Source organism: Cygnus olor, chromosome 5, assembly GCF_009769625.2.
Source record: "Cygnus olor isolate bCygOlo1 chromosome 5, bCygOlo1.pri.v2, whole genome shotgun sequence".
Lineage (NCBI taxonomy): Eukaryota > Metazoa > Chordata > Aves > Anseriformes > Anatidae > Cygnus > Cygnus olor.
Window position 1 is genome coordinate 32534390 of NC_049173.1, and position 26209 is coordinate 32560598.

The 26209-nt window shown below is 61.2% G+C and overlaps 3 protein-coding genes across 9 annotated transcripts in view; 1 reads left to right on the forward strand and 2 right to left on the reverse strand.

The window, feature by feature from the left end:
• The first annotated feature begins 3039 nt into the window (after positions 1-3039).
• On the forward strand, positions 3040-11806 carry CHRM4 (cholinergic receptor muscarinic 4). Its single transcript, XM_040557746.1, has 3 exons — positions 3040-3272; positions 9078-9119; positions 9265-11806. Exons 1-3 carry the CDS (start codon positions 3218-3220, stop codon positions 10740-10742), a joined length of 1575 nt encoding a protein of 524 aa, XP_040413680.1. The 5' UTR covers positions 3040-3217; the 3' UTR covers positions 10743-11806.
• A 445-nt stretch (positions 11807-12251) lies between these two features.
• On the reverse strand, positions 12252-14941 carry MDK (midkine). Of its 3 annotated transcripts, XR_005820112.1 has the most exons (6): positions 14785-14941; positions 13236-13319; positions 12998-13159; positions 12760-12921; positions 12531-12634; positions 12252-12500 (listed from the first exon to the last, which is right to left on the reverse strand). XR_005820112.1 is itself a non-coding variant. In XM_040557747.1 (5 exons), exons 2-5 carry the CDS (start codon positions 13312-13314, stop codon positions 12609-12611), a joined length of 429 nt encoding a protein of 142 aa, XP_040413681.1. In that variant the 5' UTR covers positions 13315-13319; positions 14785-14941; the 3' UTR covers positions 12252-12608. The 3 variants fall into 3 exon arrangements, 2 of the variants coding, with proteins under 2 accessions (XP_040413681.1, XP_040413682.1); XM_040557747.1 differs by having other exon boundaries at positions 12252-12634; XM_040557748.1 differs by having other exon boundaries at positions 12252-12634; positions 13236-13315; positions 14785-14908.
• Positions 14942-17228: 2287 nt separating this feature from the next.
• Positions 17229-26209, reverse strand: part of DGKZ (diacylglycerol kinase zeta) — a 42957-nt gene continuing 33976 nt past the window's right edge. For all 5 annotated transcript variants that reach the window (XM_040557744.1, XM_040557742.1, XM_040557741.1 and 2 more), the window contains 8 exons: positions 25483-25523; positions 24675-24865; positions 24116-24147; positions 23284-23327; positions 22838-22958; positions 22256-22292; positions 21856-21955; positions 17229-19290 (listed from right to left, as the gene is read on the reverse strand). In XM_040557744.1, coding sequence (XP_040413678.1) covers positions 19174-19290; positions 21856-21955; positions 22256-22292; positions 22838-22958; positions 23284-23327; positions 24116-24147; positions 24675-24865; positions 25483-25523 — 683 coding nt within the window. In that variant the 3' untranslated portion in view covers positions 17229-19173. The remainder of the gene's footprint in view (positions 19291-21855; positions 21956-22255; positions 22293-22837; positions 22959-23283; positions 23328-24115; positions 24148-24674; positions 24866-25482; positions 25524-26209) is intronic.

Below are 26209 nucleotides of genomic sequence, written 5' to 3' on the forward strand. Positions count from 1 at the left end.
ACCACAAGCCTGGGCCCGTAATTTAATACAAGGTTATTAGCCTGGCTGGCAGGGAACAGAGCTCTCTCCTGCTGCAGCCTTGAGTCTCCTCTGCCCCCGGCTCTGCCTGGAGCCTCTGGCCCTGCCCGAGCCTTCGGCCAGGTCCCTGCAACACGGGGGGACCCCAGACCTGCTGGTCCTTGGGTGCTGGGAAGTTTAGGGGAAGATTTGAAGCGTTTGGGTAGGGGAAGAATGGCAGAATCAGGATGGGGGGAGAGTGTGGGGATGTGGCCAGAAATAAAAGTGAGAGATGCAAGGGGGGAGATGGGAGGGGGGGGTGGCTGCTGGTGAGCAGGGGCGAGGAGTTGTGTGTGTCAGCACATCCCCGAGGTGTGAATCCTGCATGCATCCTTGTGGGCACGTTCACAGCCCTGAGACGGGGATGAGGGAGCAGTGGCATGGCCCCCAGCTGCGGAGGGGCCGGGCTGCAGAAGAGGATGCTCTCGGGGGACTTCCCCCAGGAGCAGCACAGGTTGGGCAAATCACCCATGTGGTTTTGGGGGACTGTCTTCCAGTAAATCCACACTGAACGTGATGGCAATGAAGCAGCATTGCCTGGAGGCACACGTTAACAGAACCGTAGTGCTGGCCTTCTCATCAGCCAAGCCATCGCCAGATGTTTTTTCCTTGCTCTGTTTTTTGCGTGCTTGCCGCTCTCCCCTTGGTTTCGTTCCCTGCAAGCAGGACCGTGGATGGCATTAATATTAATGGGGCTCGGTGCCAGGCAAACAGCACAAATCCTGCCCAAATGCGGGGGCTGAGCTGGGCTGCCTGGGGTGAGGCGCACACGGAGCACTCTGCACCCCAGCAGCGCTGGCGATTGCTCCGAATTGAGGGGAACACGGCTTTTTAATAGGGACATTTAAAGCCGTGGGCGTGTAAAAGCACACTTTTATTAGGCTGTGTGCGTGGCATAAGCTAGGCTCTGTCACGCTGCCCAAACCTGAGCTGTGGCTCAGGACCTGCCTGGGCTCCCAGCCTCTGCGCAGGGCATTGCCACAGCCTGGGGACCGTCAGCATGGTGATATGATACAAGGGGAAACAGCTCGAGCCCTCATTTCCACTCCTCTCCCCCCCCTTTTTTTTATAATAGGTATAAAAGAAGTGATTCAGAAGCACTTTACCCCTTCCATTACCCAGAAAGCAAATAAGAGTTGCAAGAATGGGGACTGCAACACAACAATTATATTGAAATATTCCAAGTCGTGCTTATATGGCGAATGTGACAAAATTGAGTGCAACCTTAAAATAGCAGCAGCGATCTTTTAAAACACAAAAAGCAGATGATTATTGACTGGAGAGATGGCAGCGCACCGGGATGGGAGGCAGGCTGCTGGGTTTAACTCTCCCAAGGTGTGTGTGATCTCTGGGCCGCCCCAAAAGTGGTTTGGATGGGCTCAAGCAATTGGCTATGCCCAGTGTTCAATGTTTTAGAGGGCTAAAATCGGGTGAGATGTTGTGTAACATGGAGCTATTGTGTCTGATCCTGCACCTGCAGAAGGAGCAGAAGTTCACAGTTGGTCAGGGATACCTGGGGCTGAGGCCCCCTCACTGTCACTGTCTGCTTCCCAGCTCTCTGCCTCTCCATTTTGGGTTCTTTTATATTTTTATTTTATTATTATTATATTTTGGGGGGGGGGGGCTGATAGACAGATTAGCATTTATCAGCAAGCTGACTACTGGAGGGTTATTAAAAGCGATTTGCAATGTAAATACTTTCATCATCAGCCACATTTTCTTTAGACTGGGGTTGACTTTTATGAATATTAAAGATGTCAGGATGGGTCTGCCGGGTTCACAGGAGCGTGGCTGCTGGAGGGCAGGGGCTGGGCTCGCACTGCGCTGCGGGAGGCAGCCAGGAGCATGAGAGGATCCGTGAGGGGCTAGGGAGGGCCTCAGTGGAAGGATGGGAAGCAAGAACATGTGAGTGTGTCTGAGAGCATCTGTACAGGGGGAGAGAGGGGATTTTGCCCGCCTCTAGGCAGATGTGGTGGCTTGGGCCGAGGGCACGATTTGAGGCAGAGCCCGGTGGAGGCTCGCCAAGTGGTAGTGGGAGAGCGGGGATTGCTGATGGGCTGTCAGGCAGAGCGAAGCTCGGGGCATGGCCAAGAAAAAAAAAAGGAGAAGCCATCCAAAAACAGAGGATGGAAATAAAGGGATGAGGCAGGGATGTGCGAGTGTTCTGAGGAGAGAGAAGCAACCGCGATTTCTAACCAGAATACGAGCCTGGGCCTTCGGAGACTCCACTTCTTCTGCCTAGTGAGAGAGAATAGCGCTGGGAGAAGAGCTAAAAGTTGAAAAGTTTTGTACTTAATTTGGTTACACGTTTTTATCTCCATGCCTGATCAGCTTTGGAAGAAGGCTTCTTGCTGTTCATTACACTCTTTTGTCTACCCATGGGGAGTTGTAGTTTCAAACAAGAGCCCAATCAAACCACCCAACCCCGGTGCAATCAGATTGTCTTTGAGGCAGACATTTCCTCGCTCGGATGAGTCCGCCCGGGGCGCAGCAGTTTTCTTTACAGCTTTTTTTTTGGGGGGGGTGGGGTCAGCATTTGGGTTTGAGAGGCCAAAACCCAGCGGAGGGGCACGTCTCCCGGCCCCGGAGGGGGGCACTGCCGTCAGAGGCCGCTCTCCGGGTGCAGGAGCCGTGAGAGGGGCCGGGGCAGGAGCTGGGGGGGATTTGGCCGTGAGCACCCGGCGGGGCTCCGCCGGCCCCGGGGGGCTCCGGGCGGCGTCGGCCCGGCCGGGGCGAGCCTCGGGCGCTGTCCGCGGTGCTGCCGGGGAGGCGGCGGAGGGGGTGGGTGGGGTGGGGGTTAAAAAAAGGGGGGGCACCCGCTTTTAAAAATTATTTCTTTTATTTTGGGAGGGAGGCAGCGGCGCGGGGATTGGCCGCGGCACCGTGACGCCGTGGTCTCCCCCCCCCCCTCCAAGCCTCCCTCCGACGTGGTGGCGGTGGTGATGCTGGGTTGGGGGGGGGGGGGCAATTTTGGGGGTAGGGAGGGGGGGCACCGGGCCGAGCCGGCAGAGCCGGGTCCTCCCCCTCCTCCTCCTCCTCCTCCCCACGCCCCTCCCCGCCCTCCGCACGGCGCCGCCGGGAGCCGGGAGCCGGGAGGAGCCGGCCGGGGCCATGAGCACCGGAGCCCCCGACGGGGCGGCGGCGTGCTCGGCGCTGCGGCATGGCCGCTGACAACCGCTCGGCGGCGGGCGGCGGCGCGCCCTGGGGGCTGCCCGGTGAGTGGCGGGGGGCCGGGGGCACCCCCGGACCGGGGGGCGCCGGGAGGACGTGGCGGGGGGTGGAGGGGGGCGTGCTCCCGAGGCGCGCACCCCCGGGGATGTCGCACACGGGGGGGAGCTGGGGGGGGGGGGGGGGTGTTTCTCTGCCAACTTTCCCCGGCCAGGCAGCCCCCTGCCCCTCTGCACGCCCCGCTGGCCGTCCCGTCCCGTCCCCCCTGTCCTGTCCCCCCTGTCCCGTCCCCCCCGTCCCGTCCCGTCCCGTCCCGTCCCGTCCCGTCCTGTCCCCCGCGTCCCGTCCCGCAGCAGCGAGGGGCAGCTCTCGCCCCCTTCCTCCCCATCCGTGGCTGCCCCCTGTCCCTATCCCGGTGACATCCCGGCTGCCGGGGGTCCACGGGCGGGGGTCGCGCAGCCCCACCCTTCTCCTTCCCAAAATCATGGCTTTGGCTTCAAACCAGGGGGACGGTTCTTGGCACTCCTTCAAATCAAAGCAGCGCCGGCTTCTCCTCTCTCCCTCTTTAAGCCCCTCCAACTGTGCCGCGGCCACGTTTGCCGTCCGGTCCTTGCGGACACCGGGGCTGGAGGGGCACTTCCCCAGCTGGGAAATAGCCATCGTGCCTCCGTGCCCTGCTGGCCAAGGAGCTGGGCTGTGGGTGTCAGCACATGGAGGCTCCCTGCTTCGCCCCGGGCACCCGGGGTGACCTCGGAGAGCGGCCGGGTTCCCCCGCGCTGCTGGCAGGGTGAGCAGGGGCTGGCACCCGGCTCCTTGAGCCTGGCACTAGCGAAACACACAAGATGTCAGGGAGCCAGGGCCCAGGCCTCCGGTGAAACATCACGGGTGGCAATGCTCATGCTGAAATCACAGGTAGCAGCGGGACGCGTGGAGCTGTCACCACTTCAGGGCACCGCTGCCTGCTTCCTAATGCCTGGCCTCGTGTGCACGGAGCGCTCATAGCCCGGGCTAGGTGCCTTTACGCACCCCAGGACATGCTCCCAGGGGAGTTGGGCGGCTGGCTTCACCCTCACGGACAGGCTAAGAAATAGGGACACGTCCCTGGTGCACGCTTGGCCGGGCTGGAGGCTGGCGGGCAGGGTGGGCTGGAGATGCAGGAAGGCTTCCAGCAAAAGAGGTTTGTTCCTCCACACGAGGGGCATGCCCGTCACCGCAGGTCAGTCTGTTTTCTTTCATCGAAGAGAAATGAACTGAAATGATTAATTAATGCTGCGATCCAATTACTCTGAGTTTGCAGAAGAAGTATGGTTTTTCTCTTTAAACTATCCCCAAGAGGATCCTATTGATACCGGCTTTTGTCATGGTCGTGTTTGTTGCTGTTGTTGTTGTTTTCTTTTAACGGAAATGACAGACATCTCCCCAGCAAAACACAGCCAGAAGCAGGGATGAACGTAGTGAGAGAGGTGCCCAGCACACCTTGGCTTTGGAGCCCCTCTTCCCCCGATGTGCTGGGATGCGGCCAGCAGCACCTGCAGCGGTGGAGCGGGGCCGGTGGGCGCAGCCGGCGGCGCAGGGCTGAGAAGGCAGCGGGGAGAGCAGCAGCAAGAGGAGAGGGAAATGGAGGCTGTGTTTGCAAGGGGCTGCTGCTCGCTGCACAAACGCAGCTCTACATGCCACGTGCGTGCATACACAGCAAGCCTTTCACGTGCACAAGCTGCCCCCTGCCCCTTGGCACTCAGCGGGGCATTTATGGGAGAAGCAGGCTCTGTCCTTGGCCGGTCGCTGCTGGGTTTGGCACGGGGATATGCCCCTCTCATTCTCCAGTGATGCGAGGGAGATTTGCTTTGCATTTCAGCATCCTCCCCAAGCTGGCTCTAACACCAGCTCAGGAAGTCGCAAGGTGGGCGCTGGGGCAGCAAGGCAATGGAAGTTCGAATTGAGTTGTTCCCATCCACTTCCCTCCACTCTTCATCCCCGCTCCTCAGCCTGGGTTAGCACCACAGTTGTGCCAGGACCAGCAGTGGGGATGCTCAGCCCTGGGCCACGCTCAGGCCTCTTCAAGCCGGCACAGTTTGGAGGCACACCAAAGCCCGAGCGGAGCCGCGGCGGCCCCACGCTGCTCCCGTGACTCAGAGGGGCCGGGAGGGATGCGGGGAGCCGCGGCGGCTGTTTGCTCGTCTTCGAGAGCCTGGCAGAGGAGCTCCGTCCCGGGTCAGCTGGAGGGGAGGAGCGGCAGCGGAGAAGCTTGGCCTTTAAAGGCAGGGCGCTGCACAGCGTGGCAGGCTGCCCCGATGCCACGCCGAGCGGGCTCTGCTGCGGCCCCTGCCAGTGGTGCAGCAGCCAGATGCAGGGGACCCAGCTAGAGAAGCGGCCCATCGATTGCCACAGGGGCCTTAATGTGTTTTACAGCTCCTTGCAGCTCGCAAGGCACCGCAGCAGCAGGCGTTTGCCCTGCCCAAGCCAGGCCATGGTGGCACTGGGTGGCACCAAGCTTCGGGCACCGTGAGGAGAGGGGTGCTGGGCCCGGGGACAGGCACAGAAATTGCTGAGGTGCTTTGTGATGGGCAGGGCGGGAGCCGGCTGCCACCCGCAGCATTAAGGGTTAATGGCGAGTTGGTTTGGGTCCAGCAGAGCGGGGCTGATTGGCCTGTGGGAAACTCAAAAGTTTTGGTTGTGCAACACCAAGGGCCGAAAACATCATTTTGTGCAAACACAATGTCCCGTGGCTGGGTCACAGGGCAAATCTCGAGCGGCAGCTCGGCGCCTGGATCCCAAACCCTCCCAGCACCTCCTCGGCGGGGCAGCAGGATCATCCGACCGCTGGGACAGGACAGGATGAGTGCCTTACGGGGTCTGCATGGGGCAGCTGGGATCCCTGCTCCCCCGCAGTTGCCTTGTTTTCGGTCCCAGGCTGTCCTCGCTGCTCCCTCTCCCCCTGGTCCCTGTCTCTCCTGCAAGCCTCTGATCCGGGCAGTCCCTTGTTGCAGCCACCCTCCTGCCCTCTCCCACCATCCCCTCTCCCCTGCCCTTTTCCTGCTGTGTTATCCGGGGTTATTTCTGCCGTGCGGCCTCTGAGCAGCTGGGTCCTGCTGAAGCTTCAGCCCAGGGCTACAGAAGAGCGTGAGCATCTCTCTGAGGCGGGCAGCATTAATGCAGCAGGCGGCAGAAGCTCAGCTCTGTCCTGGGCTCCGCAGAGAGACAAGAGCATCCCGACCTCCGTGCGTGTCCTCTGGCAGGCACGCTTGCTGCCAGCCTGACATTTCTGGGGACTTCGGTGCCCTCCAGCCTCACCGTGCCCGTGGTGGCAGGGGCGAAAGGAGCCTGGCAGTCCCAGAGGAGCACATCCCGCCGGCCCCTCTGCTTCTGGCTGCTTTCCCACTTGTTTCATCACCTCCATCGCCCCCCAGGCATGGAGCAGCCAGGCGGGGCCCACCAAGGCACCCCCCCAGCAGCAGGACACCTCCTTTACCCGCTCCCCTCACGTCTCGCTGCATCCCTGGGGTGCCTGTGGCAGGTCCCCAGGACTTCCACGCATTTCAGAGGTGTGAATCTGCCAACCAGAACAACCCCTTGCTGGATGTAAGCTGCTGCCGTGACTCAGAAACTCGTTAGAAGCTATTAGATAACGCAATTAGCACCACAAACTGTCACCCCTTGCATCTCAGGCACACCAGCCATGAGCAGAGGTAGCCATTGAACATCCCCTACCCCTCACCTCTTCCTTCTCCCTTTTGCTGAGGGCTGAGACCCACATCACATCCCCAGTTGGACATGACAGGCCTGAACCTGTTGCATTTTTAACCTCTGGGTCCTTTGGGTTGTTAACTTTTAGGTTAATGGCATCAGTGTTAATGGCACGCCAAACCTGGCTGCCCCAAGCAGGTTGCCCCAACCCCACCTGCAGCCTTGGATCCGAGCTCGACTGCAGCTCATCCCTTCAGCCGTGCTGTGCTGTGTGGGGAAGGAATGCTCTTCCCTGCCTCGAGGACACGCTTGCTAATGGCTCCACCTGCAGAGGGGGAGGCCACAGGAACCCTTAGCCCAGAAGGTGTCATTGGGGAGGAGCCGGGGGCATCCAGTGGCTGAGATGGAGAGAAGAAAGCTGCAAAATTCACTGCAGGCAGCCCCAGGGAGGGAGCAGGCGGCTGAGGGTGCTGCAGATGGTGGAAGCGGGCCTGGGGGCACATCTGCTGAGCGTTGCGGCCAAGGGACAGCGTGGGCAGGGACAAAATACGGTCGGTATCTGGGGCTATGTGGGCATCAGCCCCAGGAAACCCCACGGGATGTCCCCTGGGCTTTGCCAGGGCTGCGTCTCCTCCCCGGCCACAGTGTGTGGAGGGGATGGGGACCAGGAGGACTGTGGAGAGGGAGGAACACGCTGCTGGAGGTGCAGGAGGAGAGAGCTGGGCATGGAAGAGGACAGCCTGAAAGCATCCTTTTCTATCACGCTCCCTCCATCCTATCCGAGGGTGCCCCCACCCCATGGGGCCAGCAGTGGGGCTGCTCCTCGGGGAGGGAAACCCGCCTGGGAGGGCTGGAGCTGCTGCTGGTGAAGGAGGGGGCCTGGTGCCACCAGGCAAAGCAAGGCAAGATGACCCTGAGGGGATGGCAAACACGAAGCACGACCTCTGTCCTCAGTGTCCTCAGACCACTGCAGCTCCGCTGCAGGCACGATGCACGGCTTGGTTGTGGGGAGGTGGTGGGGTGGAGGGAGCAGCAGGCGGGGAAAGAAAAGCTGCCCAATAGACCGGGGCATGGCAGAAAACAGTCGATAATCATTTTCAAAACACCGATTGAAGTCTTTCATCCTGAGGATCCGGTTTCCTCTTTTTTCAGCACATAAATTTTCAACCTGACCTCTGGGTGGCATCCAAGGACATTTCAGCTGGGCCTCTCCAGCCCTCTCCCTAATGTCCTGTGAGTTGTGCAGCCAGTGTTGTGCAGTGGGATGAGCTGCACTTGTCTTACTTACATATTTTGGATCCATTTGCACACCTGGGACAAGTGCACAGTGGGGCAAAGCCAGTGCTGCTCTATTTTGACGGCCCTTGGTCTTCACGAGCAGCCAGCGAGGATAACTGTGTGTTATTGGCAAAATCAGCTTCGGGACACCCGGGGTGCTGGGAGCCAGTGCTGCTGCCACAGCTGGCTGCAAGGGGCAGCACTCTGTCAGGCACACGCAAGGCTTGGGCTGCTGCTGGCCTCTGTTGGGCCCGTGGTGGCCACCTCCTCTTGGCCCTGGACCTCATCATCCCCAGGGCTGGGGCTTTCTGGGGTGCACAGCAAAAATCATCATAGAAAGTATCGCCATTTTCTGAGCAATACAGAAGGCAAAGAAGAATATTTGCCCTGGAAACATTGTGAAACAATAAGCGAGGCTTCATTAGGAAAACAAGCATACACATTCCTCCTTTCCTTTCTCTCAGCTCTGGAAGGTTTTCTTAAAGCAAGTTTTGGGGCTGGGTGGTGTGGGAGAGGCAGGTTGGATAGGAAGCTCTGCCCAGCCCCTTTGCTTCTCCTTCCCCCTCCAGGAAATTCCCCCTTCATACCAATTTTGGTCCACTGATTTTTTTTAGGGTCCACGGTCCTCTTAGCCATCACCCTGGAGGGTTACCCACAGGCACTGTGGTTTGGATGGAGGCAGTCTTTCTGCCCATCATCTCCCACACCCACCAGGGCTGGGCTGTGAACCCAGCCAAGACAAATTACCCCCGGAGGGCAGCCCTTTCCCCGGCTGCTCCAAGACCAGCCACAGCCTTTGGAGAAGGCAGGCCAGGTCAGTGTGCTGCAGGACTTGTATGGATGTCTTGAGGCTGAAGCCATAGTGTAACTTGCTGTTTTTCCTGTCTCAGATTTCCTCTTCCAGAAGGAGCTGCTTGCTGCCAGAGACACAGGTGAGCACCGCGGGCCGTGGCGTGGCTTTGTGGGGTGTCCTGCCGGCAGGCAGCCCTCCCTGGGGGCTCACAGCCACGGCTGGACGGACGCACGGACCCGCAGGTGTGATGACGTTCTCCCTTTCTGTCCCCGCTCCCCTTGCAGACCCCATGCACAACCTCTCTGCGCAGCCCTGGCAGGCGAAGATGGCCAACCTGACCTACGACAACGTCACCCTCAGCAACCGCTCTGAGGTGGCCATCCAGCCTCCCACCAACTACAAGACGGTGGAGCTGGTTTTCATCGCCACGGTCACCGGCTCGCTCAGCCTTGTCACCGTGGTGGGCAACATCCTGGTGATGCTGTCCATCAAGGTGAACCGCCAGCTCCAGACCGTCAACAACTACTTCCTCTTCAGCCTGGCCTGCGCGGACCTCATCATCGGGGTCTTCTCCATGAACCTCTACACGGTCTACATCATCAAAGGCTACTGGCCGCTGGGGGCCGTGGTGTGCGACCTGTGGCTGGCCCTGGACTACGTGGTGAGCAACGCCTCAGTCATGAACTTACTCATCATCAGCTTTGACCGGTACTTCTGTGTCACCAAGCCCCTGACGTACCCGGCCAGGAGGACCACCAAGATGGCAGGGCTAATGATTGCGGCTGCGTGGATATTGTCCTTCATTCTCTGGGCCCCTGCCATCTTGTTCTGGCAGTTCATTGTGGGCAAGAGGACAGTCCCCGAGGGGGAATGCTACATCCAGTTCCTCTCCAACCCAGCAGTGACCTTCGGCACAGCCATCGCTGCTTTCTACCTGCCCGTGGTCATCATGACGGTGCTGTACATCCACATCTCCCTGGCCAGCAGGAGCAGGGTGAGGAGGCACAAGCCTGAAAGCAGGAAAGAAAGGAAAGGCAAGTCCCTCAGCTTTTTCAAGGCCCCCCTGATCAAACAGAACAACAACAACTCCCCCAAGAGGGCAGTGGAGGTGAAGGAGGAGATGAGGAATGGGAAGGTGGACGACCAGCCCTCAGCACAGACAGAGGCCACTGGCCATCAGGAGGAGAAGGAGACCTCCAACGAGTCCAGCACGGTCAGCATGACCCAGACCACAAAAGACAAGACCACAGCGGAAATCTTGCCGGCGGGGCAAGGACAGAGCCCTGCCCATCCCCGGGTGAACCCAACTTCCAAGTGGTCCAAGATCAAGATTGTCACCAAGCAGACGGGGACCGAGTGCGTCACCGCCATCGAGATTGTCCCGGCTAAGGCGGGAGCCTCTGACCACAACTCTCTGTCCAACAGCCGCCCAGCCAACGTCGCCAGGAAGTTTGCAAGCATCGCCAGGAGCCAGGTGCGGAAGAAGCGCCAGATGGCAGCCCGGGAGAAGAAGGTCACCCGGACCATATTTGCCATCCTGCTGGCCTTCATACTCACGTGGACTCCATACAACGTCATGGTCCTCATTAACACCTTCTGCGAGACCTGTGTTCCCGAAACAGTGTGGTCCATCGGCTACTGGCTCTGCTACGTCAACAGCACCATCAACCCGGCCTGCTACGCCCTCTGCAATGCCACCTTCAAGAAAACCTTTAAGCATCTCCTCATGTGCCAGTACAGGAACATTGGCACGGCCAGATAAGCTGGCACTCAGGGACAACTTAAGCCAAGTTACGGCAGTCCTCCCCTTTGTCTCCTTTGCCCCGAGGAGAGACAGAGGTGGGGGAGGGGGGGTCCTCTGCTCCCCACTCACGGAAGTGCAGACTGTGAAGTGCTTGCAGGTGATGCCCTTCAACACTGACGAAGGCCCACGGCACCGCTGGGCTGCAGCTCCTCCAGTAACCCTGGGCCCAGGGACTCGCTGGGGGAGCCAGAGAGAGAGCTGGAGGTGAGATGAGGCCAGGAGATGTGGTTACCAGGAGCCCTCCCAGCCCTTGAGATGTTGGCCAAACAGCATCAGTGCTTCTCATCAGACTGGGTGCCTCTTCTGACCATCTCCCAGGCCTCAGAGCTTGTTTGCACGCAGGCAGCCTAATGCCAGATGCTTTCAATAGGCTTGTAGACCATTTATTGCCCAAGATGAAAAAAACCAGGGGGGTCAAACTTGCCAGCCACTTTGGACCAGGCTGGCTTGAGTGTGCTGACAAAAAGTCCTTCTGGCCCATCCAGGCCCCCTCCTGAGGAGGTCAAGGTTGTGCCCTAGCAGCTGTGCCGAGCTCCCCTCCTCCCCCCCGATCTCACATCCTGACCTAGGGACCTGTGGGGAAGGCATGGGGCACCTGTCCCACCGGTGGTGGCCTGCGTGCACCCCAGGGAGGATGGAGGAGGTGGCCGCTGAGCTTTGTAAATGGATGTAACCCCACGGCTGGTGCTGTCGCGGAGTCCTCAGCATGTGGGGTCCCGCCAGCCCTGTCCCAGCCCAAACCCCGTTGTGCCAATGCCCCGCTTCTCCCAAGGCCGGGGCGCTCCCGAAATGTGGGGCACAGCCGTGTCCGTGCGTCTGTCCTGTCCCCAGGGCGATGCCGTGCGACCTGGAGATGGGCTGCCCCGGCTGGGTGGGGACCCCCCCTCACTGCCACCGCCTTTAGGATAACTGACATAGTGTCACTACAATGCCCAGCGGGTTGGTTTGGGGTGTTTTGAGAAGTGTGCCAACTACAGCTGCCCCCCCCCCCCCCAGCAAATAAAGACCTCGGACCAGAAACGAAAGGCCATCAGTTGAGGAGTCCATGCAGCGTCACTTGGTTGCTGTCCCCAGCACCCCGTGGGCCCTGGCGGGGATGGTGTGAGCAGATGATGGTCCCTGGGAACGTCCCTGTGGCCACTTTTGCTTTTGTCACAGAAATAGCATGGGTGCGAGCAGGGGAGAGGGGTGGCAGGCAGCCCAGAGTTGCTGAGATGGGGTGCTGGCACAGGGCACATGTGTGTGGCACCCAGGCCGCTGTCCCCAGCCACACTGTGACTTCTCTGCTCTCTGGTCCTGGGGGGGGTGCCCTATGCTGGTGCTGGCCCCTCTGCAGGTGTTTGCAGCATCGCCCCGAGTGGAGGATGGATGTGGCGGCTGCAGGGCTGGTTTCCCTTCTCCTGGGGTCCCCATCCCTGTAGCACCGCACGGGGACGACAGGTGATTCTAATTCATTTATTTTTTTAAAAAGATTTTTTATTGGAAAAGAAACCAAACCCCATTTTCCAAAAGACATGAGAGTGCCCACCAGGCGCCAGTGCTGATGCTGGCACGGTGCAAGCCGAGGTGACGGGCAGAGGGGACGTGGTGGCCGCCAGGCTGGTGGCACCTTCCCGAGGTGGGTGCACCTGCTCTCGACAAGAGTAGTGATTAAACAAGGCATCTCTGTGAAAGGGGAGGTGGTGGGGAGAGGAAGGAGGAGGAGGAGGAGGAGGACGAGGACGAGGACGAGGACGAGGAGGACGAGGAAGGCTGGAGCATGGCTCGCTGCAGCGGGGAGAGGTGCACGTGTCCAGGGGCCAACGAGGACACCGGCGTCCTGCTCTAGTCCTTCCCCTTGCCCTTCTTTGCTGCAGCCGATGACCATGGGAGACAGGCGTTAGCGCGGCCGCCGGCACACCCTCGCTGCCCCAAACCAGCCTCCCCGGCCCCAAGAGCCGCTGCCCAGGGGCAGGTGGGAGGCCGGGGAACTCACCTTTGGACTTCGACTTCATCTTGGATGCACAGGGCTTGCTCACGTAGACGATCTCCTCACACTGGGCATTGTACAGGGCTTTCTTCAGGATGCCCGAGCGAGTTTTCACGCCCGTCTGTGCGCTGCACCCTCCCCAGCTCTCAAACTTGTACTTGCAGTCAGCTGCAAGAGGCAAGAGGCGTTACGGACATGCAGCACCCGGCGCAGCCCCCAGCCACCCCTCTGCCAGCCCCCGCACCTCCGAACTTCTTCTTCCAGTTGCAGGGGATCTTGCACTTGAGCTTCTTGCTCTCGTCCCCGCAGGTCCCCTCGCGGTAGCCCAAGCCGCAGTCCTTGCTGTTGGGGACACAGGGCCCCCAGCGCCAGTCCTGGCACTCGGAGCCGTCCTTCTTCGCCTTGTCTGCAAGGGAGGGAGCGGGTGGGAGCGGTGGGAGCGCGCCCCAGACACCCCCACGCCTCCCCAGGCTCCCCCTCACCTTTCTTGGCTTTGCCAGCCTCGGTGGTGACAGCCAGCAGCAGCAGCGCCAGGAGGAGGAGGAGGCCCCGGGGCTGCATCCTGCCTGGGGAAGGAGGGAGGGGGGGGATGGTGGGGACCCTGTGCCACACGGGCCCGTAGTGCTCAGCGGCTCTCATCCAGCACCCAGCACCAAGGAACGCCGGGGCCGGGGCCTGTGGCTGCCATGGTGCCTCGCCCCAGCTCCCAAGGAATCCAGGGATGGGAGAAACAATCCCAGCAAAAGCATCCCCCTGCCATGGAGGGGCCGGGGAGCTGAGCCAGCAGATCTCGCACACAAGTGCAGGCAGTGTGGGAGCTCGCCAGAGCGATTTAGCAGGAGAGCTGCGCCCACTGCTGGCTCTACAACCGTCACATCGCCCGTGCACCAGGCGTGTGCATACGTGTGTGTGTGTGTGTGTGCGTGTGTGCGTGCACAGCTGAAGGGCGAGCCCTTCCTGGCAGCAGCACCATGGGCTGAGGGAAGCGCGATGCCTGCCGGAGAGCAGCGCCCGTGTTAGCCAGGCTCCAGTGCCCTCGCCTCCGTGTGCCCGCCGCTGGCTTCGCTGTGAATGGAGCTGTCAGGGGGGATTACACAGCCCGGCTGGATGAAGGCTGGGAACCGTCCTGCTCAGCACAGCACAGCCCTGCTGCCTTCGGAGGGAACAAGGGCTCAGCCCACACGCCTGATTTCGGAGGGCAGGGCTGGGGCTGAGCTGCTCCAGCCCCGCTTGCTGCAGGGTCTCCTGGGGCAGCGCTGGCACCCGCACGATGCGTGGCGTCGCCCGACGCTTGGTGTTTGGTGCTCTATAACTTCTTCCTCCTGCCGCCACGGAGTGTTTCCCTTGGTGTCTGCGCCCGCTGGCACTGCCCAGCCCCTTCCTCAGCCATGGGCACCCCTGGGCCCCCAAGGCGTGGGGACCCCATGCAGGGTCCCCAGGGACCCTCATCCTCAAGCGTTCATGGAGGAAAGGCAGGGCAGCTTTCCAACCACTTTCCCCTCCTTTCCCCTGCCCGCTGGTCACCCAAGGGCTGTCCCCACTTCCCCTCCCTGCTCCGGGTGTCCTGACCCTGAACCAGAGCCGAAAGTCCCCAGGCGATGCTGGAAGAGGCGCCCCAGTACTGGGGCCCAGCTCCTCCTCGGCTGGGCAGCGGGCGGGTGGTCACAGGGAAAGGACCCCTCTGTCCCCACAGCCCCAGGACCGGCCGCTTCGGGGACACGGGGGCTTTCTGCCCCCATCCCACCGACCCCCCTCCTACAGAAGGGAGCACCCAGCGCCCCCCACGCCCCTTCCCCACCCTCAGGCAGCCCTGTCCCCTCCCCAAGTGTGTGAGCGTGGGGGCTAAGAGCCAGCACCCCCACACCTCCCCGCTTCCTCTGAGCCCCCCCAGCTGCTCCCTCACCCCACAACCCCCCTTCCCCCGCACCCCGGGGGATGGGGATGAGATTGAGGGGGGGGTGGGGGGGGGCCGGGGCCGGCCCGGAGGCGCCCATCCCCGTGCCGCCGGGCACCCCTCGGGGCCGCACTCACCTGGGGCGCGGAGGGGCGCGGAGCGGCGCCGCTGCCTTTGTGTGGCGGCCGCGTGCGGAGCCGCCGCGCAGCGCTGCACAGCGGCCCCTGACGTCGGGCTCGGCCGGCAGAGAAAGGTGGGCTCGGCCCCAAACTTTGGCAGGCTCCTCCCCTGTCTTCCGCCCCCCGCCCCCCCCCCCCCCCCCCCCCCGCCTCTAACCCCCGGGCACGGCCAGGCACAAAAGGGGGCGGCCCGCCGAGGGGCGGCCCCCGGGGCGGGGGGGGGCTGTGGGGGGATGCTCAGCACCGAGGGGGCGGCTCCGAGCCCCGAAATGGGGCGGGGGTCGAGGCTCGGCCCGGAGCGTCCCCCCTGTCCCCCTGGCCGGGCGCTGCAGGGTGGCCGGAGGGGTTGTGATACGGTGCTGCTTGCCCTGGGGCTCCGAGACCCCTTTGGTGATGCCTCCCCGGGGCTCGATGGAGCAAAGGGACAGCCCTGTGTCCTCACCAGCCCCATCCGTGCCTCCTTCCCTGTCCCGGTGACTTCTGTCACCAATGGACGGACCTGCCACCATCTCTGTCCCCATGGGAGAGCCATGGCTCTCCTAGAGTTACCCATCACGCCTGGAGAACAGGGCTGTGGTGGGGAGCCAGGCCATTTTCCACCCCTTGAGCCAGCAGGAAGGCTGCTGAGAGCAGGGCACTGGTTTCTATGAGCTTTTTCTCTCGCTTTCCAAGAGTGACAGATAAAACTCATGCCCTGCGAGATGGCTGCTGTGGGCTGCAGGGGCAGGAGGGCTGGCAGAGCCCCCGGGGCTGCTGCGGGAGCCGTGGGGCACACACACCGGGCTGGGTTACGGGGCTGCGATGAGCAAACCAGAACCACTTCAAGCTGGGAAAGAGCTGGCAGCTGGGTGAGCACCGCTCGTTTCCTTCAGCCTGCCCTGGACAGGAGCCAGAGAACCCTTCGGAGACCCCAGCACGGTGCTGCCCAAGGTAGGGTGCAGCTCTGGGCAAAGCCCTCCCTGTTTTAAGACGGGGCCGCGCTCGGTCCCTGCCGGGCTCTTTCTGAGGGATGCAGGGGAAACGGCTCCTGCAGCTCAAATCAGAAGCAGAAGGCTGTGTTTGCAGAAAGGGGCCTCATACCAAGGGAAGGAGGGAAGAGAGCGAGCGTGACAAACCCAGGTGCATTTCCCCGCCACCGCTTCGCTAGGGCTTTTTACCCCTAACAACGTCACAAGGCAATTCGCGGCGTGCTGGCGGCACGTTTTACACCCTCAGCACAAAAAGCCTGCTCCTTGGGGCACCGTTACCACACGCTGCAGCAGTGCCAGCATGGGGACACGGCTACGTGTCGGGGGAAAGCTCCTCGCTGGGACGTGGGTGAGGTGAGAACACCGCAGGCACAGGTGGCGATTAACGCGCCGAGCGCCCTCACCCCGGGGCTGGCAGGGTCCCCATGGGTGCTCACACATGCCCCATGCTGCCCACACAGGGAACGCTCCTCTCCCCCACCATAAACCTGACACCGGGGCAGCTGGAAAACTCATTGCCATGGTTACTGGCAGCCCTCGCTGCGGAGACGCGGGCCCAGCGCCAGCAGGCCCGGGACCGCGTGCGGCTGGGCCCCGGGCAGGGCCTGGCACCCCGCGGGTCCCTCTGCCAGCTCGGGCAGCTCCCGGGCTGCAGCCAGAATGAGCGGGGCTCGGGGGGCAGGGACGATGTGGCGGGGGACGGAGAGGGGCCCGCGGTGGTGCCAGGCAGGCGGCCAGGCTGCCCTCGGGAAGCTGACTTTAAGGTATGGGCCCGCAGCCCGCGCCTGTCTCCAGCTCCCTCGCTGGGCCTGGCGGGATCGATTACCTCCCCTCTGCGAAGGAAACTCTGCAGGAGGGATGGTGTTGGCCACAGGCATCCTGACACGTCAGCGGCTGGGCTGGAGGCAGAAGCCTTCCTAATCCCCTCCTTTTGTAACCAGATAGCAGTCCTCCTGCTGCGGCTGATCCCCAACCTTGCCACTGCTGCCCCAGTGCCCAGCGCTAGAAGCAGAAGCCCTGTGCCCCCCTGCGAGGCTGGGGATGGACGGGAAGGCAGGCTCGTCCCCTGTGGAGCAGGGGGACAGCTTGACACAAAGAAGGGCCCTGCAGGAACTTGGTGCTGGAGGTGGGATGCTGCTGTAGTAACCCATCAAGAGCCGAGCAGCTGCAAAGGGCAAGCCGGGCATGACTGCGGGACTGCTGCCTCCCGGCCCAGAACAGCGTGAGCAGGGCAGGAGCAGGAGCTGGCAGCTCCTGGCACGCTTCTCAGCTCTTCTGCATCACTTGGGATGGCGGTGGGTCTTCTCCCTGTTCCACGCGACACTGAATAGCGATGGGACGTGGGACAGAAGACCTGGGGTCAGACCTCGCTCAGGGCCAGCCAACTGTCCCCCACGCCATGCCCACTGCAGCAGCAATTAAAGGAGGGAGGAATTAAAACATCCAACTCTTTATTTCAATGGCAAGAAACAACAACATCCAAACAGTCAAAGTTGAAAAGCAATGGGAGCGCAGGCTCATGCCAGGCCCTGGGCCTGCTAGAGCCGGCACCCTTACAGAGTTACAAAAATACAGTCCTACGACAGCATCTGGGAAACACAGAACCAGGTATTGCACAGATCCCCTGCCCTCTGCGGGCAGGGCTACAAACACCCCCTCCGCCTCTGCCTAAAAAACAGCCAGACGTGGAATTGCACAGCAACTCGGCTCGCGCGCAGGGGCCCGGCGGGGAGGGGGACAGTGTGTCTCTGAACTACCTGTACAAAAACTAAAGGAACATACAAAACTGGGGAGGAAGGGGGAAGCTGGGGCTGTAAACGCCCCCAGGCCAGGCTGGGTGCCCTGGCTGGGAGGCAGCAGCTTGCACCTTTGAGAAGATGACAGTCTTGTCCGTCTGCAGCTAGCGAGCAGCACTGATGGGAACTCCTGGCACTGCTGGAGCATCACAGTCAGGACAAGGATTTAAACTGCTGATTCTGCTGCTGAACCCCAACATCAGCCTCACGCACTGCCCTGGCTCAGCTTCCCCCATACTCAAGGGTAACTCTGCCCCCCAACCTAAAGCCTGAACAGTATTGTGGTTCTCTGTGGTATCGTGATACGTTCGTTCTTTTTGGTATTGGTGTCGTGGGGGGGATGCAAACGGTGTCAGCCGGCACTGTGCAGCAGCCACAGCTGGGTGTGAGTGCACGGTGGGGCTGCCCCAGCCTCCTCTCCTGGTACTCAACCTGCCAGCAGCAACCTGGACCTGACTGAACATGCCAACGAGGTCCACAACGCACTCGGCTGCCTGCTCTCCTCCCCTGCTGGCACCTCTGCATCCCAGAGACTGCTGCTGCTACTGCAAAAGCTGCTGCAGGGACTGCTCTGCTACATCAGGGCTCACAGCTTCTGCAGGGCAGACAGTGCCTTGTGCCCCGTGGCGGGTGGTACCCAAAATGCCATCCCATCACATGCGTGACTCACGGCCGAGGTCCCTGATGCTTCCTATGCATCCGAACCCCTCTTTCTGCTAAAACCTGGGAGGTGGGCTGGCAGCCTGCCCAGGGAGCTTGTGTCTGGGCAGGGCAGCCTCCCAGGTTTTCCCTGCAAAGCCCTGTGTCCAGTTTGTGGGGATGGCAGAAGTCATGCTCAGAGGACGCACATCCACAGGCTGGGGGCGCGGGGGGAATCCCTGAGAGCAGCACGGACCCCAGCACTGAAGGCAACCAGGAGGGCAGCGGCTGCCAGGCTTCCAGCTGCGCTAGTCCCAGATGCCCTGAGGAAGGGGTGGGTGCACGTCCCCTAACACGCCAGGGACTTTCCTCCTGCCACAGAGTCCCAAAGCAGCAGGAAGGAAGAGGACTCAGAGGCCGTAAGTCACGGAGCTTCCCTCGGGGCAAGGTTTTAGGCTCACAGCCCCTGCGCAGGCGATGCTGCTGTCTGCCTGCAGCTCCCGCGGCTGCTGGGGAGGAGAGGAGGAACGGGATGTGAACCGAGTTAAGTGGCTAATGGAGGGCACTGCCGGCAGGGAGGGGGGCGAGCAATGACATCCCACGTGGATCACAGGTAAGGACCTGCCGGGGGCACTGGCATCGTTCCCCTGTGCAAAGGTGATGGGCGGCTCCACCCCTGGTGGGCCTTTGGGATGGAGCCCATCCAGAGCAGGGAACGTGGTGGATGAGGGGCAAAGGGGGACACACAAAGAGCCGGGCTTCAAGTCCCAAATACCCACTGTCCTCAAACGCAGTCCCAGCCCAGCCCGGAGCAGAGCTCTGCTGTCTCCATCTCCTCCTCCTAGGCTGACACCTAGGGAGGGCTGGGCCAGACTCACAGCTCTGCCAGGTGCCGTCCTCTTCTCGTCCTGCCCGAGCTGACTTGGGCTAAGGCACGCTGAGCACTACACAGCTGTCTCCTGGTCCTCCCGCTGGATCATCTGGTAGTGCTGTCGGTTCTCGAGGTAGGCAGCCAGGTCGGGGTCATTGGCTTTCTCTGCCCTGTGCTTGGGGGTGTCTCCCTGCATGGGGGAGGCAACACGTCAGTGCGTTGAGCACTGCCTAAATGCTGCCTCGCGAGCCCTCTTGGCACCCTGAGGTTCCCCCATCAAAAAGGTGACTCTGGATGGGTCCCGCAGAGCCCACAGCCTAGCCCTGAGGCAGGCAGCACCCACTGCCCGTGTGCCTGCTACGGAGCAAAAGGGAGCTCCCGAGGAGCCCAGGTGAGCCGCAGGGCTGGAAGCCGTCCCCTGAAGGGCCATGTGCCCTACGTGCGGGACAGGACAAGGACCAGTCCCACCTTCACCAGCCCCACAGCGGAGACAAAGGCTGGTCTCGGTGACCTGCTCTTCCCCGGCACTGCGGAGGCAGGCAGGAGAGGGTGAGGAATGAGGGGTATGTCTGGGGAATGCCCGGGAATACCAACCCCCCTTCCCTCTCGCAGCCTCACCAGCGCTCCCGCTCCCGGAGGAGGCTCACATTTCACCAGCTTATTGCAGCCATCTGGACTGTGTCCACTAATGAACTCCCGCACTCCATAAAAAGCAAATCTGTTAACAGCTCGCCGCTACGTCTCCTCTCCCCCTCCCTCCCCCTGCTCCTCGCTCCTTCTCGTTAAGTGCCCGGGCTCTGCGGTGCTGAACAAACCCTCTGCTGAGAAAGGCCACAGAAACCTGGCACTCTGCCGCTGCCATTGAAAAACGGCCCCCGAAGGGAAGCACGGCTTGCCCAGCTCGTCCCGCGGTGCACAGCAGGGCACGGGTGGCTGCAGCGGGGCGCGGAGGCCCTCAGGACAACCCACAGCTACATTGCTTCAGCACGAACAATGGCCGGGCACAAGGAGCCTCTGCCGTGCGTGGGTACAACTGTGGACAAAAGCTCGAGCCCACCCTGCCGCAAAGACAGAGCGATGCGGCACGCACGCACGCACGGCCGCCTGCTGCACTGGGAGCAGGACTGGAACAGGGACTCCCACAGGCACATCTTCTTGCACACTCACGCACAAACTCCTGGGGACACCGCTGTTCTGGCTGCCAAGTGTGCAAGAACCTATTTTGCACGCACACACACACACACAGGCATGCCACAAGGTCCTGCGCAAGCAGGCACTCGGGCAGGGGGCTGGAGGCTGTTTGTGCTTCACTGCTCGGGCTCTCCTCGGGGGGCCTCCTCTCTGCATCGACTGAATCCGAGCAGTCATTTAACAAAGGGGGGGAAAAAAAAAAAGGAGGAGGAATTGAGTTTCTTCCACGTCCCCCTGCAGAAGCCTTGATCCAGCACTGCCTGCCCAGATCCACAGCCTGAAACTGGAGCTCCCAGGGCCCCTCTGCAGAGCCGGGCTGATGCATGCTACCTGATAAGGTCCAGCCTCCCTCTCCGCTGCAGGGGACGGATCAGACTGTCTCCCAGCTGTGCTGCAGGTCTGACAAAGGGTCCTGCAGCAGGCTTTCTACCCAGGCTAGTTCTTGCCTGTGCAGGCAGGCTGTAACCCGGGGGGCTACGCAAGGTCAGCGCCATGGAGCAGATGGGTCCCCAGACAGCTACAAAGGCAGGCACGTGCTCACACAGGCACACGCAAGCCCCGCTCCCCGGGGCAGGCTGTCATTCCTGAGCCGGGCTCCTTTTTGTGCTGGCAGGTCTGAGGCTGCTCATCAGGCAGATGCCTCAGGAGAGCAACCTGCGCCCCTGCCCACAGGGCAGAGAAGGGCTGAGCCTCCTGAGCTGCCCTCTCCTGCCGGCTCTCCCCAGCCTCCCCTCACCTGGGCATCACCTTCTTCTCATCCTGTGGCTACTGGCCAAGGCCCCAGCGGGCCAGCCCCCCTAGGCGCTGCGCACAGCCAGCAAACAGGAGGACTGATCGGTAGCCAGAGATTGTCTGTACAGCATCTCCCCGGCAGCTGGCAAAGGGGCTGCTCATTGTCTGAGGCAGCCCCCAAGCTCCACCAGCCCCAGCGAGTTTGCATCCCTAGTTCCAGCCTGGTACTTCATCTCCCCTGTCAGACGGGAGCACATCCCCTCCGCTGCAATGCCAGCCCGGGGAACCTCGCGTACCAAAACACCGCTTCAGCCCCCTTCCTGCAGCTCCTCTGCGGGGGCTGGCACGAGTCCCTGGCACCAAGACACATCTCAATTAATCTGGCATGTGAACGAAAGGGCCCCGACCGCCTGCTGACACTCTCTGGTTCACCCGAGGAGCTCCGAGTGCTCCCAGCCCGGCTCCGCGGGGGGAGCCCTGCAGCTGGGAGGGAGCTCGCCAGCGAGACTGTCCTCGCTGTGACCCCAGAGGGTGGGAAGGGGGAGACAGGGATGAGACATTCCAGCGCCTTGCTCCTAATTTAATAAAACAACAGAGGGAGAAGCAAATGGGAGGGGGGGGGGAGAGAAGAGGGATTTAACCCCTCTGCTGCTGGGAACCCCGAATGGCTCCTCTCCTCCCAGCTCTGTGCCTTTCCCACGTGCAGGCTGCCTGCTGGCAAAGGCTCCAGCCAAAACACTGCTGACCTCCTCCTCAGACAGCCCTGTGAGGCCCTGCTCCTGCCAGCTCCACGGTGCCCCCAGCTAGCCCCTTCCCAGCCCTCTGCCATCACCTGCAGGTCCGTCTTCATAAGCGACGCCCCAGCCTCCACGATGTAGTGGCAGATCGTGCGCTGGCGTAACGCTGCAGCCTGGTGCAAGCTGGTCTCACCGCTGAGGGGGAGAAATGGGGAGATGTGAGATGTTCCCCCTAAACGCGCCGAGACGGGACAAGCACTGCGTGTGAGGGATGTCCCTCGGGATGCAGAAGGAGCTCATGGTGGGCTGCATGCTCGTCTGGGCAGCCCTGGCAGAGGAGGGGATGCTGCCTGGGGACGGTCGGTCCAGAACAGGCTGGAAACCTTGGCTGGGGATTACAGTGAGCACAGCAGGGCATGAGAAGGGCCCGGGTGACTCTAATCATCGCGCAGGGGGTCCAGCCAACAAGGTAAAACAGGTCAGGAAACAACTTACTTCTCTTCCTCTGTGGCATCGAGGATTTCTGAAGGGGCTGTGGAGAGAAAGAGTGCAGGGCAAGTGAGACCCAGCTGCGGGGCAGAGCTGGGCCTACTCGCTCCCCAGTCACACGCTGCCTCTGTCTGTAGGGGCTGCTATCTGCACCGCCTGCAAGGGGCTTGGCTCCAAAACACTCGGGCCAGCAACTGCATCTGACCCCAGCTGAGAGCAGGGAAGAAGAGTTGCTTGTGGTCTCATTACAGAGAAATATCTAAATAAAAATAAATCAGCCTGCATTTCAGTAGGAGCTGCCAAAAACAACAGGTCAGCTCCCCTGAAAGCAAAAGTGGGACACTGGGAAATTTTTCCCAGAGACACGCTGGTCCCAGCAAGGATGTGGTAACAGCCTGGGGGCACCCCAATACTTGCAGACAGACGCTAAAGAAAGCCCGTGCCACAGTGGGAGGGTGTAACGAATCCGGAGGGATGGGATCCTGTGCCCAGGAGCACCCCCTCCCTGCAGAGGGTCAGGCTTTGTCGGCTGCCAGCCTCCTTTGCCAAGGGTGGCACTCTGGCCACAGCAAGCCAGCCCCAGCTCACCGTTCTCGATGATGTATTTGACGATGTCCTTGCTCCCTGATTTGACAGCGTGGTGCAGGACGGTCCGGCCCGAGGAGTCTCGCACCATCAGGTCTTTTCCAGCCCGGTGCAGTTCTTGGAACTACAGGATTGCCAGAGAGCTCCAGATGAGTTTCCATTCTCATCCATAACCCTCAAGCCCTGGCACTGCGTCCCTGGGGTACCCAGCAGGTTGTGTGGGTATTCGGTGCCTGGCAGGGAGCTTTGTCCAGCTCAGCCACACTGCCAAGTCCCTTCCCTCCATGTTCCCCAGCTAAGGATCAGGGCTCCTTGCCGGGAGCATGCCTGCTTTTCACCCATTTGGGTGCTGCCTGGAGGCAGGGCCTCAACAGGAGCTGCTGCAGGTCAGCAGTGATGTTCAGCGCCAGCCCTGGCTGCGTGTCGTGGCACACAGCCAAAGCGCCTACCTTGCTGAAGTCGCCGCTCTTGGCAGCTTCTATCAGAAGGTCATCTGCAAAGAAGAGAGATGGGTTGGGATCAGAAAAGCAAAGCTGTAATGCTGTTTATCTAACTGGGGAGCCAAGAGCTGGACACCAGAGGCTCAAAGTCAGCTGAGGTCCTCCAGGTGCTAACCCTTTGTTCTCAGGGTGAACAGCAACCATACTGATTTTATACGGCTCCAGCACCTTCAGGTAAGTGAGGGACAATGCACCCCTGTACCTGGGGGTGCAGCCTGAGCTCAGTCCCAGGGAGACGTGTGCCGCAGGAGCAGGGGGCTCTGCCCGTGGGCAGGATGCCTCGTAATGGAAGCAGGGAGCAGATCTGGGTGTCGGCCAGCGGCCAAGACGCCTCTCACCAGTGACTCACTCACACTTCCAGGCACTGGGCTCTGCTCAAGCTCCAGGAAACTCTTTCCATGTGCTCAGCTTAGCGAGGCCCCTGACCTTGTGCTCCCACCACCCGAGCTCCCGCAGCGGCCTGGCAGAGACATCCCCTGGCCCAGCCAGCGGCACACGGCTCCGCAGGTGGGGGATTAACCCCCCTGCCGTGCCGCTTCCTGCCCTCCCCACGCAGCTCAGCCCGGCCGGGCCGCTCCACAAATCATCCTCAGGTCTCTCCTGCCCGCCTCTGGGGTCACCCGCCCCCGCCTAGCACACGAGCTGCAGGGCTCCTGGCTGCGCATCAGAGAAAGGACAGGCCAAAAAGTGATGGCAGGAACCCAAAATAGCTCGACACGCGAGGAGGCGCGACAGCTTGAGAGCCCTGCTCGGCGCCTGCGGTGAGGACAGAAGAACTCACCTTTGTGCGGGAGGCAGAGCTCAGCCTCAGCACTGGAAGGGAAGAAGAAAAGGCGTAACTAACCCTGGCAGCACGTCACCCAGAAGGGCACACAGTGGGTGGAGGGACGGCTGTGGAGATGCCTACCTGTGGCACTCCTCCAGCAGGCAGGAGCAGCAGGCCAAAGGATTAGCTGTCCTTTGCCCATGCCATCTGCTGCTTTCCCCAGCTGGATTCTCTCCCACCCCCACTCCCATTTCTACTGCTGCCCCCAGCTCCTGACCTGCACCCGAGGCCGGACTGACCGATGCCCATGGACAGGGAGGGTGCTGGAGCTCAGCCCTGTGGCTGAGCTGCCTTGTGGTGCTCCACTGCCCTCAGCCGAGCCAGCGGGGAGCAGGAATGGCAGGACAGCATCCCACCCCCGGGTCTAACTTAGCAGTGAATTCTTGCTCACTTCCTGGGAGTAACTTCTTCAATCCAGCCCAGGGATCAAGGCTGTGAAGCCAACCATGACTCCCCCATAGCTGCCCATCCTTCCTGAGGCCCAGCACCCTATTTCTCCACACTCCAGACTCACATGGGGGCAGGAGAGCAGGGTGGAGAGGAGGAAGAGGAGGGGAATGCAAAATGGTGCCCAGTAGGTGCAGCGGATGAGTCCACAAGGTCAGGCATGGCAGGAGAGGTGCCCACAGTCTGGGTGATCACCAGCTCTGGGTCCAGCACATAGAGCTCATCCTGAGAGATCTCTGTCACGTAGTTGAGGTGCTCCTGGAATGCATAAGTCAGTCCCTTTAGAAGCAAGACCTACTTCTGTGTAGCTCCATCTCCTATCCGCTCATGCCCCATGCCTTGTGTCCCACCCACGCACTCAGCAGTGAAGGGAGCTGGATCCCACCCTCTCCATCCCCAGGAAGCTTGTCATCACCAGTGCCCAGGGCCATGGTCAGGCACGCCTTTCCTGCCTCACTTCTCCCAGCCCTCACCCCAGGCTGGCACAAAGCCCATCCCCGTTCAAGGTTCCCAAGACCTCAGACCCTCACAGGACTCCTGAACTGGCCCAAAGTGTACCCCTGATGATGCCTGGACACTAATCCACACTTGGCCAGGTTAAAACAACCTTGACCCTGCCAGCTGCCTGCACAGTGCACAGGTGACATCGAGACAAACTCATGCATCAATGAGAGACAGCCTCTGGAGGGGTGGCTCCCACCGTGACCTACAGGGTTTTCCTCCTGCACCAGCTGCTACCTGCTCTGGGCTGAGGCATTAGACATCCACCCTCCATTTCCAACCCCCTAGCCTCAAGCAGTCTGGGTTGCTTTCGGTGGTCTCCATCCCCTGAGCTTCCCCCATCTCAGTTTAAGGTTATTTTTCCCCACACTCACCTGAGCGCGGTCTATCCTGTAGAACCGATCCGCCGTGGTTGCTGCAATACAGGGACAGAGACAGATGGGGTGATTCTTGGTGGGGAACAAGCCCGGTGGCTGCTCCCCACCACTGGGTGTTAGTGAACTGTTCAGCCACTCCGTGGCCTGCACAGAGGGCACAGCAAAGCCAACAGCACCCCCCAGCCAGGAGCAACCCCCTGCCCTTTGGGACCCGCTGTTCTCTCCACCTGAGAGGCAGCCCTACAGACCTCCATGCCCCATGCAACATGCCTTTGCTCAGCGTCTTCTCCTCAGTGATTCCTGGCAACATCAGGAGGCAGACGGAAGGCAAGAGCACACCTAGCTGGCACCATGGCCTTTCTGGGGGCTTTGAGGTGTTCGGGCATTGCAGCTGCAGTGCAGCATTAGAGAGAAGAGAAGAAGCTCAAAGCTGTGCTCATATCAGAATCCACTAGGGCGAGGTGAGGAAATACTCCAATTAACGTGATACACCTCGGTGCACAGCACAGGGAAATTGTGGCACTAAGGGCTGGAAGAACAATGAGTTCATCCGTACTCTGGCTTTACTGAGGTAACTTTCCATGGACCACCACAAGGCCACGTCAGAGCTTAGGGCCGCCAGGCACAACTGAGCGTGCCATTCCCCGCTGAAAATTCAAGCCCCTTTCTCCTAGGATAGCAGGAGAGGCTCAGGCCACCCTCTGCTCATTACACAGCAGCAGGA